The sequence below is a fragment of the Sinocyclocheilus anshuiensis genome, unplaced genomic scaffold, assembly GCF_001515605.1.
Source record: "Sinocyclocheilus anshuiensis isolate Anshui unplaced genomic scaffold, SAMN03320099.WGS_v1.1 scaffold551, whole genome shotgun sequence".
NCBI classification, from domain to species: domain Eukaryota; kingdom Metazoa; phylum Chordata; class Actinopteri; order Cypriniformes; family Cyprinidae; genus Sinocyclocheilus; species Sinocyclocheilus anshuiensis.
The window spans coordinates 514,679-529,218 of NW_015548222.1; the positions used below are offsets into that span (position 1 = coordinate 514,679).

Sequence of the window (14,540 nt, forward strand, 5' to 3'; positions counted from 1 at the left end):
GGTGACATACCTCTGCTAATTTCATCAGATTCAAATACCAAGGCTTATGGAACCTCCTGGATTGAGAACTGCAGCTAATGGGGTTTGCATACATGAATATGTATATTATGCAGTGTTTGCTACATTCCGCTCTGGCATTCTTTACAAATCGTTTTAATGTATTCCCCTATTTAAACACACACACACACACAACACTCAGATCTCAGATTCACCCCCCAAAATTATTGCAAACTTCCTTGAAGTATTGAAGTATTTTTCACTGAACAAGAATGTTTTTATGCCAATGTTTTGCTGCACTTATTTCCTCATTTTGTGCTAATAAGAAACCAGGGCTGCTACTGCAGAACCTCTGATTATCCAGTGACTTTAGGGTAACACTTGGATTTCAAACTGACTGAGATTACCCAAGTGAATTTCCTAAACTCTCCTTAGATGTTTTTTTTTTCTTCTAGTCCAAAAAGAAGCAAGAGGAAATGTACCAGAGTACCAAATAGTTTACTGGGTGCAATTGCAAATAAGGTTTTTTATGGTGCATGTGGTGTCTACAATAAGTTCTTATTATTGCAGAGTACTGGCCTCTTGTTCATTGTCTGTGCTCTACCCCGGGTTTTAGATCCGCTCCACTTTGTTTCATATATACAGTGGTTGATAAATCCTCTCTGCCTGTATTTGCCAAGGCCGCACACACAGTGAGCTTTTCAAAGCAGACCTTCAGGGAAATGTACAGTGCAGCGTGACATGTTTAAGAACTTTTCTGAAAAGACAAATCTCTGAAGCTCTTCTGCGGTTAAATGGTCAACAGTTCGACTCTATTCAGTCTGAAAGTATTACGTTCCACATAGAACTGCTGTTTACTGTTTTTTCCTCTTCGGTTAGAGGAAACTTTTAAGTGATATTTTTTTCACATTACCAATATATATTGTCTGCTTTCTATGCTCCCAGAAGTATTCCAGATCTAATTTTCATCTCAAAAGAATTCACACTGGCTGAGAATGATGCCTTATTTAAAACTCACTTAAAACGGAGGTGTACACAAATGTTGCAGCCATTGTAACCACATTTACCAATCGCACAGACAGTGATTTGTGTTCTAAGGTAATTTTCTTCCTTGTGGGTAGACATTAGCAGATATGACCACTGAGAGTAGGAAATCAATGGCTCATAATGGTTTTGTGCATTGATTGCCACTGGCTGACTAAAACCAGGAGCCCAAAGCACTCTCAGATTAATGCAATAAAGTGAGCAAGGTAACACAAGAGAATGCCACAGAATGCCAGTGGAGCTGTAGAATGTGATGGAATGTTCTCACAGAGGCGGCGTGCTCTTCCTCTGACTCAAGGCCAACGCTTTGCAGAGTGAGAATGACTTATTGCTGTCCAGTTCAGTGCCAAGTAAATTCAGAGACGAAATGCTGATTTAGGACCAGGCTGTGCTGCATGGATTCTCAAGACTTCTACTGCTATATTATGGAACACTCATAAATATGTATAGCACCATGTAAGGGATGATGTTATTACATTGTACTTGTACGTACAATGTGCCAATCAGTTTGTTTATTTGGGCCTTGTATCATCATGAAGGGGTTCATTTTGTAATAATGACCTGACTGTACATTTCCCACTTATTACAGATACCAAATGAGTAAATAAATGAACATGAAATATTGATTTGAGTTGAAATGATAATATTATGTGAGAAGAAAAAGACTGCGGAGTGATGTGAGAGAAACTAGCAGAGTGTAAGAGATTGGTTGCCAGTGACACTGGATTGACTGCAGAGTGCTGCATTTGACCAATCAGATTATTTAAGAATAAATTATTTATAGAATTTAACTACAATTTCAAGTAAAAAAAAAAAAGTCTCATTCTCTATCGTCAAGAGATTATATGAATCAGTCAATTTCTAGCAAAGAAAAGCAGAATGAGAATGAGATGAAATGCATTGAAAAATTACATTTCTTGCTACAGGCACAGCATTCTTTGAGAAGATCACAGACTTCGGGTTCGAGTCTCATACCGGCAGGGATTGTAGGTGGGGGGAGTGAATGTACAGCGCTCTCTCCCACCTTCAATACCACGACTGATAACTTGGTCCCTTGAGCAAGGCACCGAACCCCCAACTGCTCCCCGGGCACCGCAGCAAAAAAAAAAGGCTGCCCATTGCTCCGGGTGTGTGTTCACGGTGTGTGTGTTCACTGCTGTGTGTGTGCACTTTGGATGGGATAAATGCAGAGCACTAATTCCGAGTATGGGTCACCATACTTGGCCACATGCCACGTCACTTTCTTTTCTTTTTTCACTTTCACTTTCGTTAGTATGATGTTGGACATGAAAAGGTGGTTTGCAGAGAGAAAGAGACATCATGTGAGAAATAGCACAGTTAATGACTAATTAGTGTGAAGTTCAACATCTATAAGCATAGTCAAGTCTGACTTAAACTAGTTGACCTTATGACAGACAAATGACAGCTCAAATAGCCATTTAAAAAGCTGCGCTGTTGCTATCCACCATTTTGTCCAGCTTACTGAACTGTTGGACGCATACAAACCTTCTTTTCTGGAAAACTCCTTTAAAGGGGTCATGAACTGAGAAATCAAATTCCCTTGATCTTTTGATACGGGTGCATCTCAATAAATTAGAATGTCGTGGAAAAGTTCATTTATTTCAGTAATTCAACTCAAATTGTGAAACTCGTGTATTAAATAAATTCAATGATATATATATATATATATATATCCCTTGTGCAACCTTTTGGACATTTTTGTCCTTTTCAGTTTAGTTTTTTTTATAATTTTGCCTGTGATATTGCCAACTGCATAAATTTTGGCACAGGTGTGTATTTTTATTGGAATTTTACTATTGCACCCCCATTTCCTTTAATAAATCTATTTTGCACTAGGTACACAAAATAGTTCCACTCAGGACCTTTTGGACAAAAATGTCCCCATTAAAACTGCTATTTTTAATCGCAGTGCCATTTAACTGTAAAATGATGCAATTTTTGTTAACAGACTTTCCTTCTGTTGGCAAGGCTTCAACATTTTATTTTTTACTATTTTTTACCAGATGGTGCCATTTTTTCAGGTTTGGCCTATAAAGCAAATACTCGCTTTATTCCTGTTTTCTGCTTCTGCATATTATAGAGCCAATTGGATAAATAATGCAGCTATAATTGTGTGGGTGTGTTGGTATTGATGTCAGAGTGTGGTTTGTATGCGTGTCATAAAAAAAAAATTGTGTGTGCTTGCAATATTTGAGAGAGAACACAAACATTTTTTTCATAAACATTTTTTTGGTTTCACTTTTTAAACTTTTTTTACTTCAACAATAATCTGCCATGGGTTTTCTTTAAAATGTGTCTGTGCTCCCAAGCTTCAAATTTTTATGACACTGACATTTTTGTCCACTATGGCCCTATGCGTAACTTTTTTAATTGATGTTCCAGGGTTATATATCCCTATATATATATATGTTGCATGTAAATGTAATCTGTTACATTTACTGAGAAAACATGTGTAATTAAATTGCAGTTACTTATGAAATTGTTAACGATTACAAAGGTTACACACGATTACAAAGATTAACTGTTTTTCCAAGTCATTGTTACACGCCAGTGTTTCCTGTCATAGCTATGCAAGGATTTGATTTCAAAAACAGAATCATAGTTATTAAACTATTTCTTGTAATGATTTTAAAACTCTATTCAACCTCAAAATTATCTGAAAGTAAAAAGAGGTGCTAAAGTCTGATTTTGTGGTGGCTATGCTTTAAAATTAAATTATTATAATCTTAATTCAAGTGATGAAGGATTTTGAAAGTATGACTTTAATTAGTGTTGAGTACTACTGTAAAGTTAACCCTGCCTGGTTTCAATGTTTGAAAATGATTAACAGTTGGAAACATTTGTTTAAAAGTAATCAAATGTAATCAGTTACATTAATAAAGTATTTGAAATAGTTACACTATACATTTTAAATAGGGTAACTTGTAATCTGTAACCTATTACATTTCCAAAGTAACCTTCCCAACACTGCCCCTCACACAATGTTCTCTATGATAAGGTACAATATAGGACTTAAGAGCCCTTGAATGTTATTTTCTCCCAAAACATCACATGGCAACAAAAACACTACAGCACTTTCCCAAATACCTTTTTGAACAAAACGTTTTGCATAAGTGAGTTGAATTTGTTTTGCCATTGTGTACAAAGATGGCTTATATGTCAAAGCTCAAATCACAACAATGATTAATTTGTGGAATATGCCTGTTGATGTTAGACAATTCTGTAATAAATAAAAAAAATATTTAAAATTAAATTAACTGAAAATTACAGGCTTTTTTAGTTTATTAGGGTTGGAGCTGTAATAAAAGTTTGCTTTAGTCTTTAGCATTATTGAACAATGCTTTGACAGAAAAAAATAAATAAATCAAACATGAATCTTCCACTTGAGAAAGCTTAATTGAACACTCCTCACCCATGAAATAGGCGACTGTCTTGCACATTGCTGCTCCAAAGATGAAGTCCTCCAGCAGGCTGGGGATGAGATTAAAGGGCATGCAGAAGATGGCCATCATGAGATCACTAACAGCCAGCGAGAGAAGGAAGGAGTTGGTGACAGTCCGCATTCTCTTGTTTGCTATTAGGACCACAATGATCAGCAGGTTCCCAAAAACACTCAGGAGAAAGACAAGTGAGTAAAGAATAATCCTCACTGAGTCCATTTCTGAGGAGAGAGAAAAAGCCATTTTGGTCAAAGGAAACAATACATTCTCTCACAACACCATTTTTATATATTTATTTTAAATTTTCCGAAGGGAAATGTGTAAACATCCTTTGCTATGTACATTTGCATGTCTTTTACTGCACAAACTGATGAGCCGAGGTGTATGTGTTGTATGGTGGGTTATAAGGAGGGGGGTCTGTTTACATGCATCGTCTCCTCATCAGGACAGTAATGATGCAGACAGTCCTGAAAAAATGACATTTTTTGATTTCACATGAGGAATCCGTAAAGTAATCACACTCCTAGCCAGGTGGCTGACTGTGAATTCCTCGCCTCAGGTTTGAACAATCAATTCACCATCAATCACAGTTCGAAGTATTCTCTATGCAATTTTTCACCACCTAGCGTGTAGTCGTTATTGATAATCATTCTCTCTGTTTCGGTGGTTGATTCTGGCTCATCTCTCACACTCCTGACGTAGGCCACATAATCTATAACACTTTAGTCAGACCTCGTTAAGTTGAAGCAACCATATATTATGAACACTTTTAAAATCTTCTAAAGTGTACATTTGATTTATTGTTTCTGCATTCATAATAGTGAGTTGTTATGAGTTAACATGTTTCACTAAAATGCTCAGCCATTGCTGTGGTGTTTAGTCTGTCATCTGATAGTTTGCTTTACACGTAGGGAAGAAGTTGGAAAAATATTACATGAAACATTTAAATTTGATTCCCCAGAAACAAATAGCTTAGGGTGTTGTATGTAAATCCATTTATGCCTCAGCTGGGGGAAAATAATAATAAATAATAAAAATAGGTAAATAGGATAGTTTATATCTTCATATCTTACAATTGAGACTTAATAATAATTTATTAATCATAATCGTGACTTTACATATTGCAATGTGACTTTATGTCTGACAACTGGCACTTTATTTCTCATAACTGCAACTTTATTTTTAGTAACTGAGACTTTATATCTTGCAATTGTGACATATTTTAATTGTAACTTTACTTTGTAATGTATCTTTTCTTCTTTCTTGTTTTCTTTTGTCTTACAATTACATATTTTATTATTTACACTTGAGCAGAAACCAGCAAAGCTGTCATTATGGAATCTCCATGTTATTGCTCCATTGATTTGTTTTGTCCTTAATCTAATACAGCCGAAAAAAATATGCTAATTTAACAGAGGCTAACATAAATATGCATTCTGTAGCGCAGAATCAAGAACAGTTTAGCAGAGATTGATTTACAGTATGCCATTCTGCTGTTTACTCCCTCTTTTGCTGCTGTTTCATAACAGAATTCATAAACATTGCTCTTTGTCCGTGGGCATAAACAGATGGAAGTACAATGGAAGCCTCTGGAAAGCATAAAATTGTCATTTGTGAAGTTGTGGCCGCCTCTAGTCACAGTCAGTGGTGTCGGCAACACTACAGTTAATCCAGTGTCACCCCAATGGTATAGTGCATTGCTCATTCTAGTGTTCACTGTCAGTCTGCGTGTAGTGTCATAGCTGTTACTGTTGTGACAGCTCCTCGCTTTTCATGTTCCCCTGACCTGCCCTGACAGTTCCTCTGTTCATTTGTCTTGCAGCTCTGCTGGGAGCAGAACCTGTTCTCACAGGATCAGTACCTACCAACTGGCTCCTCCTGCATGTCAGATTTACTTCAGATAAAATTAAATAGGCACTACCAGGTTACTAAGTCACAAAGAATAAAAATCAACATAAATGCAGTTATTTAGGGTAAATTTATTCATCCATGTCACTTTGGTTGATCTTGTTCTTAGTTTGGTTTCTTAGTCAGGATCCTGACACTTATGTGGTGTATTATCTTATCTTTGTGTGAGCATGCAGCTTTGAGTTGCTCTCCCGTCCATGTGGTGTGCTGTGTGTTCAGGGCATGGTGTCTGTATCTTGACACTCCTATCTGGTTGAGTTTCGGCTAGTGATGGGGTCCAGTTGGGGGTTCTTTGTTTTTCTGTTGATGTTCTCTCTACAGTCTGAATACCTTACAGTTAGGTCTATATATATTTGGACACTGACACAATTTTCATAATTTCAGCTCTGTATGCCACCAGAATAGAATTAAAATGAAACAATCAAGATGAAATTGAAGTGCAGACTTCAAGCTTTAATTCAAGGGGTGGAACAAAAATATAACATAAAAAGCTTAGGAATTACAACCATTTTTATACACAGTCCCCCCATTTTCAGGGGCTCAAATGTAATTGGACAAATAAATATAATCATAAGAAAAATGTTCATTTTTAATATTTTGTTGAGAATCCTTTGCAGGTAATGACTGCCTTAAGTCTGGAACTCATGGACATCAGAGACTGGGTTTCCTCCTTTGTGATGCTTTGCCAGGCTTTCACTGCAGCTGACTTCAGTTATTGTTTGTTTATGGGTCTTTCTGCCTTTAGTTTTGTCAGGTTGAAATCAGGAGATTGACTTGGCCATTGCAGAATATTCCACTTTTTTACCTTCAAGAACTCCTGGGCTGCTTTTGCAGTATGTTCTGGGTCATTTTCCATTTGTACTATGAAGCACCGTCCAATCAACTTTGCTCCGTTTGGCTGAATCTGGCCAGAGAGTATATCTCTACACACTTCAGAATTCATCCGGCTGCTTCTGTCCTCCGTCATCAATAAACACCAGTAACCCACTGGAAGCCATGCATGCTCATGCCATCACACTGCTCCTCCATGTTTCACAGATGAAGTTGTAAGCTTTGGATCATGAGCTGTTCCAAGCCTTCTACTTTTTTCTTCCCGTCATTGTGGTACAGGTTGATCTTAATTTGAGATGACCAAAGAATGCTTTTCCAGAAGTGGTCTGGCTTTTTTTAGATGTTTTTTGGCAAAGTCTAATCTGGCCTTGTTTTCATCTTGTGGTGAACCCTCTGTATTTGCTCTGGTTAAGTCTTCTCTTGATTGTAGACTTGATTGTAGGCTGGATGTTGTGAAAGGGCTTTTCTTTACCATGGAGAGGATCCTCTGATCATCCACAACTGTTGTCCTCCGTGGACGTCTAGGCCTTTTTATGTTGCTGAGCTCACTAGTGCGTTCTTTTTTCTCAGAATGAACCAAACTGTTGATTTGGCCACTCCTAGTGTTCCTGCTATCTCTCTAATAGATTTGTTCAAAGCAACAGCTTCCAAATTCAAATGGCATACTTATTAGAATCAACTCCAGACCTTTTACCTGCTTAACTGATGTAGAAATAACTAATGAATAGCCCACACCTGTCCATGAAACAGCTTTTGAGTCAATTGTCTAATTACTTATGGTCCCTTAAAAAAGGGGGGAGGTACATATTAAAGAGCTGTAATTCCTTATCCTTTCCTCTGTTTTGTTTTTGAAGCCTAACAATTGTCTGTTTCACTTGTATGGGGAGATCCTTTGAACGCATGATGTGGGTTCACAGCAACAGCTTCCAATTGCAAATGGCACACTTAGAATCAACTCCAGACCCTTAAAGAATAGCCCATATCCGTCCATGAAACAGCTTTTGAGTCAATTGTCCAATTACTCATGGTCCCCTGAAAAAGGGGGGAGGCACATATTAAAGAGCTTTAATTCCTTAACCTTTTTTTCAATTTTGATGAGAATACTCTCAAAGATCAGAGTGTGCACTTTAAGCCCATATTCATTATATAACTGTAACTTGAATATGTTTTGGTCAGCAGCTAAAATAATAAAAATTGTGCCTGTGTCCAAATATATATGGACCTAACTGTATATGTTCTTTGAAGATCCCACCTTCTAGCACACCACGATTGGTTGATTATGTATAATGCTTGTGCGCTATTGGTTAAACTTTTCAGTCATTATTTTCAGCAAGTATAAAAACAGATCCAGAACCCAAAAACACTTTTCATTCAGTGCTTCGTGTACTGCTTAATACAGAGCAGGTAAGAAAATAAAGTTAAACATAAATCTATACTATTTAAATACAAATAAACTGGAGTCTATATTTTTATTATTTTTATTTTGATAAACATGACATAATATAAGGTTACATGAAAATAATTTTTACTGTTAAAAACATGGATTTGTGAGCATCGGTGGGACTGAAGGTGTCAGTATAAACACGAAATACACATGATCATTATCATCGGTGAGTTTAGATAATTGTGAAATAGTTGTGCAGCCACTTTGGTGAAACTGCTCTAACTGAACAAGCTGACTGCTCTCAAACTGATCTTGCAGTTCTCTGATGGCATACGTCACAGTGGCGTGGTGTCGGCACTCAAGTCAGACAAAATTTCTAACCGCCATGCACTGCTTTAAGTCAGATGCTTCACATTAAGTCGTGCACACCTTCTGTATGTCACATACTCACACATAATTTTTCCACCACAGGGTAGTTTGTTGCCTTTTGTTTCAAACCCATCTGCACTCTAACAATTGCGAGCTTGCCCTTCCCTAGCCCAACAGCTAACATATGAGCCATTCTATTTTGAGTGAACAAAGTTAGAATTATGAACTATTCTTCAGCGTGCATGACCCGGCAAGCACTTATGTATGTATTTCAGTAATTCATCTTTATGATTTTTTACTCATTGGTCAGTTCTGCTGCTTTCTTCATGAAGTCTACTTGTATGGAAATTATCTACAGGCATTGCTTGTGCCAGTGTTATGAATGGGTCCTTATTAATTTGATGAATAAATTAAAATTAGTCAAAGGGAGTCAGTAAGTCTGTGATTTTTAGAATGTCACGTAATTAGACTGGGTAAAAGGATTTGCTGTAATTTGAAACCAATTAAAAATTAAAGCCATTTTATTCAGGCACAGTGCCAAAGTCTAATGTTAAGAGCTTCTGTTCAATTTTAGTGCCTAAGAAAACACAGCAACACAGTTTAAGCATCCAACCATTATGCTGATGCAGAAAGTGAAGGTTTTTTTTTTTCTACTTGGTAAAGAATTACCTAATTTTTTTACCACACCACAGTCAACACTATAAAACATAATAACTGTCCTGTTTGGTTTATTTGTTTGTTCGCCAAATGTATAATATCCTGTTCAGCCAATAAATTCTTATCAAGGCAACTACAAATTACAACTCGAGACATTTTAATTTGTCAACACTTCAGTCTTGCAGATGAAAGGGTTTTTACAGAGTTCCTGTAATTAGCTCTATTATTGTTGCTTCATACTGTATATGGACCTCAACAGTTAACACAGTAAACAGCTGTTAGCATCACCCCATATCATCAACAAATACATACATTTAAAGCCAGAAGCAGTCAAACTATATTACCACATAATTTATTCATGCTGCAATGGCAATTAGACAGGGGTGTCATAAGGGTGTGAGGAAGGATGGGACATGGGACCCAGCAGAAACCCCAACTCTCATATGATTTGGTTTTAAATTGTTAGTTAGTGCAAGTACCCTAACATGACAGCTCTTAGATGTAATGATACAAGATATGTGGGCTCCTTCTTAAGACACTGAGTGGTTTATCCAAAAATGCCACACTTCACACTCCATCAGGTAGTTGGCAAGAGATGCCGCAGCTAATATCAGGATACCAGAAATGGAAAAAGAAACAGGAGACGAGAGAGTAGGATGGAGAAGACAGCTAGTCAGTGGAGTATGAGAGGTGTTGAAAGACTATTCACAGTCAGAATTATAGAGAGATAAAATATAATCAGCAAAATATAAATGTTTAGTCAGAACCTTTCAATTTGTAATTTTAAAAGATATGTACTGAGAAAAGCATTCCTTTCACATGGAAAACATATAAAGTGGGGTAATATGTTTTTCTCTCCTCATTTCTAGAGCAGTCTATTCAAAAAACTTCAAAGAATCATACCTCTATGTTAATGCATTGTCATCGCAACTGTATAGAAATAGGTAAAACATTCTTATAGAGACATTTGTGGTGGTAAAATAATTATATTAAGTGATCCACATTGAAATAAACAAGCTATGCATTAGCACTCCCCCAATGCCTCTTCATCAGTTAGTGCAGAAAACCTCTAGGAGTACACAATTTAAAAATCTGTCAGCTATGCTCATGGCGGCACATGCAGGTTAAATTCTGCTGCCAATCATTTTGAGCCAATCACATGAGCCGAAAATGCCATGTGACTAATTACTCTATAGCTGCAGGAAAATTACATGGCGTTATAGCAATGCAAATTGCACAACATGCAACTGCTGTGTCCTTTTATTATAAGCAGCTTGATTTTTCATAAAGTTGCTTATAAATTTGGGGGTCGTGGGTTGCAGGTTTTTGGGCTTGTATTCGGGCTTGTTAGTACCCACTAATAGCAGTAGTCAAATATCCCCACCTACTGTTCAACCTGAATGAAATGTTGGTAGGACCAAAAACCCTAGTAGTAGTTACTAAGTGGTTAGTAACTATACCGAGCTGTGATGAAATATGTTGATTTTTTTTTTTACACTTTTAAGTCTCTTTGGACAAACTCAGGCACTTTTATTGCTTACAAAAAATATTATTTCATCAGAATACACTGATATTTCTGAATGAATGTCAATGGAGTAAGATGCTCTTTGTAGCCAGATGGTTAGTTGCGTCATCTACCAAATGGGGCCATGCTAAGCGGCAACAACTTGAACCCGTGTGCTTACCCCACAGTGGGATTTCTCCAGTCAAAGAATCTGTATGTATAATTAGTTTGATTAGTACTTTGTAATTTTTCATTACTATACATCTACAATATATATATATATATATATATATATATTGTAGAACTGGAACAAACTAATGTACATTCAACCCTATTGGGTTAGTTGGGACAACATTTGGTAGAATATCGATGGTGTAATATGTATTAATATGTGTTGCCAATTCAAAATAATTCACATTTATGTCGATGAATGCTTTAAGAACTGGTAATCTATGAATTTGTTGAAAATCTACTGTATCATTTCACCTTCTCCTGCTCTACATTTATTCTCATGCATGAATCACAGTCTTGCCAAGTGTATGCCAGCTTCTTTCATCATTTATACTGTAAGTGAACACATCAGAACACTCTCAGCTAAAACTAGATAATCTCGCCACCTTTTTCAAAGAGTGGAACCACCTGATTGAGTGAGTCACCAATGTGTGGATCTATAAAATTTGTGGATACCTAAAACAGAAAAAGAAATGCTGTTGTAGTTTCGTAATTAGGTGAGACACTGCTACACTCTAAAAAAAATGGTGCTATATAGCACTAAAAGCGGTTCTTTGGCTCGTAATCATAGGGGAACCACTTTTAGTGCTATTTAGCACCTATTTTTACAGGTGCTATATAGCACCTTTGTCATAAAGATTTTGATAATATGCAACCAGAGACTCAGATGCATGTAAAGATTTTACAGTAAGTTCCTTGCCAGTACATATGTGCTTTATAAACACGATTGCAACAGCCAAAGAAAAACTTATTTTAACTTAAAGTTAAAGTCAAGGGTCAAGAGGCAACTAAAGCAAACGCTATTCACCAAAACGGTAAGTTGAAAAAAAAAATCTAAACCTTAATTCTCAATAAAGAACTTCTGTTTTAGATACTCCAGAAATAAAGTCTAACTGGTTAGTAATGTGGCCCCATATTCATTAGCTTAAATTTTACTATAATGGCAAAAGCTGTTTTGAATCAGTTTTATGCTTTTCTGAGGTCAAAAAGTTTTGTGTGGGGGCCCTGGAATATTTCCTTAGAGGGGCCTTGGGGGCAAAAAGGTTGAGAACCACGTTATCTTCAGGAAATACACTGTATTTTAATGTTGTTTTTTAATCCATTCCCCAACTAAACTAAGAGACTGAGTTAGAGAACCTACAGGGGATTAATGGGTTCTTTGTATGGCAGTGGTGCTATATAGCACCTCAACCACCCCGAAGAACCGCTGAAGAACCAAAATTGTTTTGTACAGGTTTTATGGTAGTGGTGCTATATAGCACCTCATCGACTCCAAAGAACTACTCAAGAACCGCTGAAGAACCATACAGGTGCTTAACAGTTTCTTTATACGGTAGTGGTGCTATATAGCACCTCAACCACTCCAAAGAACCGCTGAAGAACCGCTGAATAACCTTTTTTTTTTAGAGTGTAGGGTGTTTGTGCATAAAAATGAAATCAAATGGAATTATTTTTTTGTTCCCAGCTGGGAGGTTTTATTCGGTTAATCAATGTCAAGTTGGATATCTCAAATTACAAATGTTTGAAATGAACTGCTGAAATTGTTGCCCACAGTTTTGCAGCCTGAAGGACCTTACAGGCAGTTTAATCTGCTACCAAACACTCCCCCTGACTTGTGTCAGTCTGATTCACAACCTTGCATGAATGCATAGATTTATAACAAAAATTATTATTTAAAAAATAGGATAATCATTCAATTGCCCACGAATCATTCAAGAGGTTGTGGTTTTGAATACCTATCAACTAGTGACCACATTTATCCAGGATTTTTTTGTTCATGTCCTAATGAAGTAAACACTATTTGCATGTTCAATGAGTATAATGATGCTGATGAGAGCTGAAAAATGCAAAGAGCATCCTTGGGGTTTAATTACACTAACCATTACCTCTGACATAGTTCTTGAAATAATACAAAAAAGAAAATATTGACTTATTTCTTAAATATTGTCTTACAAAAATGAATTAAATACACTGCTGTACTATTAAAAGAAAAATAACCACACATCTTAATGAGTTTCTTAAATCAATAAACGCACATACTGAAAGACAAGCTGCTGAAGTTTATCTTTAATGCGTCTTTGTTCGGTAGTGGTTGATGCGGAGCAGTTATTGCTTTGGGGATGTATGATTTCATAAATAATGTTCAGGCACGCTGTTATAGCTAAAGTATATAAATAAGGAATAATTTGTACTGGGAAAAAAACAGTTTTGTATCATCAGCAGAGGTTGGACGTATCATGTTTCATGCTGTTTATCATGCTGATTTATTTATTTATTTATCTGTGGGAATAAAAAGTGCAACAGGGAAACAAGACAACATAACTTTAACATGGATTGTTTGTTCTTACCTTTTGGTCGTGTAGGTTTGAATTTCTGAAATATTGACGCATTGCTACAGGTGGCGTTAACTTCCCACGCTGAGCTGTTCACGCTGGAATTGTCTGGAGTTCTTGAACATTCCCAAAACGGGATCTGAGTTTCATTCATTTTCCGTAAATCCATTGCCCCGCGAGAATTGGTAGGAATATCGGTTTCTAACCCAATTTAAAACGATTTATTCACGATATTGCACTTAGAGTATATTTTAAGAAAGGCTTATACGCATTTAAAGGTTATATATTAATACGCGCTCAAATATTCTGCGCACCCGTTGCCCGCATCTGCGCGCGCGTCTGTGAAAGAATGCCTGTGCGCGTAAAACTGTGGTCACTGGAAAGCGCGTTGTAGCTCTGATGAGCGCGCAGCGTGGGTAGACAGTTCTTTAAGAGAGTTAGCACACAGGGTGGGGTGATTATAGAAAGGGAGAGAGAATTGCAGAGTAACACACTCAAAATAACAGTGCCCTTCAGACTCTAGCGGCTCTTGGTTAATGGAATGTAAATCCTGCGTCTCCCTCCAGAGGATGTTCTGTGTTATTGCTTGTCGATCATCAAAAGAGTGAGAAGGTAGAGGAAAGACAGAAAAAGAGACCAAAAGCTGCTTCAGACATACCAGTACGAGGTTCAGGACTCTTAACCGCAGAGCTTTCATGAGATGAACATTTCTTACTCACATTGTCGTTTTCCAGTGTGTGTGTGTTTGTGTGTGTGTGTGTACCTGTTTTTCTATTCTGGTGGGGACTTAAACCTGAATACACACAGACTCATGGGGGCTC

The 14,540-nt window shown here is 36.9% G+C and overlaps 1 protein-coding gene across 1 annotated transcript in view; it reads right to left on the reverse strand.

Annotated features, from left to right (window-relative positions):
• Positions 1 to 14,098, reverse strand: part of LOC107654252 (cholecystokinin receptor-like) — a 25,256-nt gene extending 11,158 nt beyond the window's left edge. Inside the window, exons 1-2 of the mRNA XM_016441265.1 lie at positions 13,735 to 14,098; positions 4,475 to 4,723 (exon numbers count right to left, since the gene is read on the reverse strand). Coding sequence (XP_016296751.1) covers positions 4,475 to 4,723; positions 13,735 to 13,888 — 403 coding nt within the window. The 5' untranslated portion in view covers positions 13,889 to 14,098. The remainder of the gene's footprint in view (positions 1 to 4,474; positions 4,724 to 13,734) is intronic.
• Between the last annotated feature and the right edge of the window lie 442 nt (positions 14,099 to 14,540).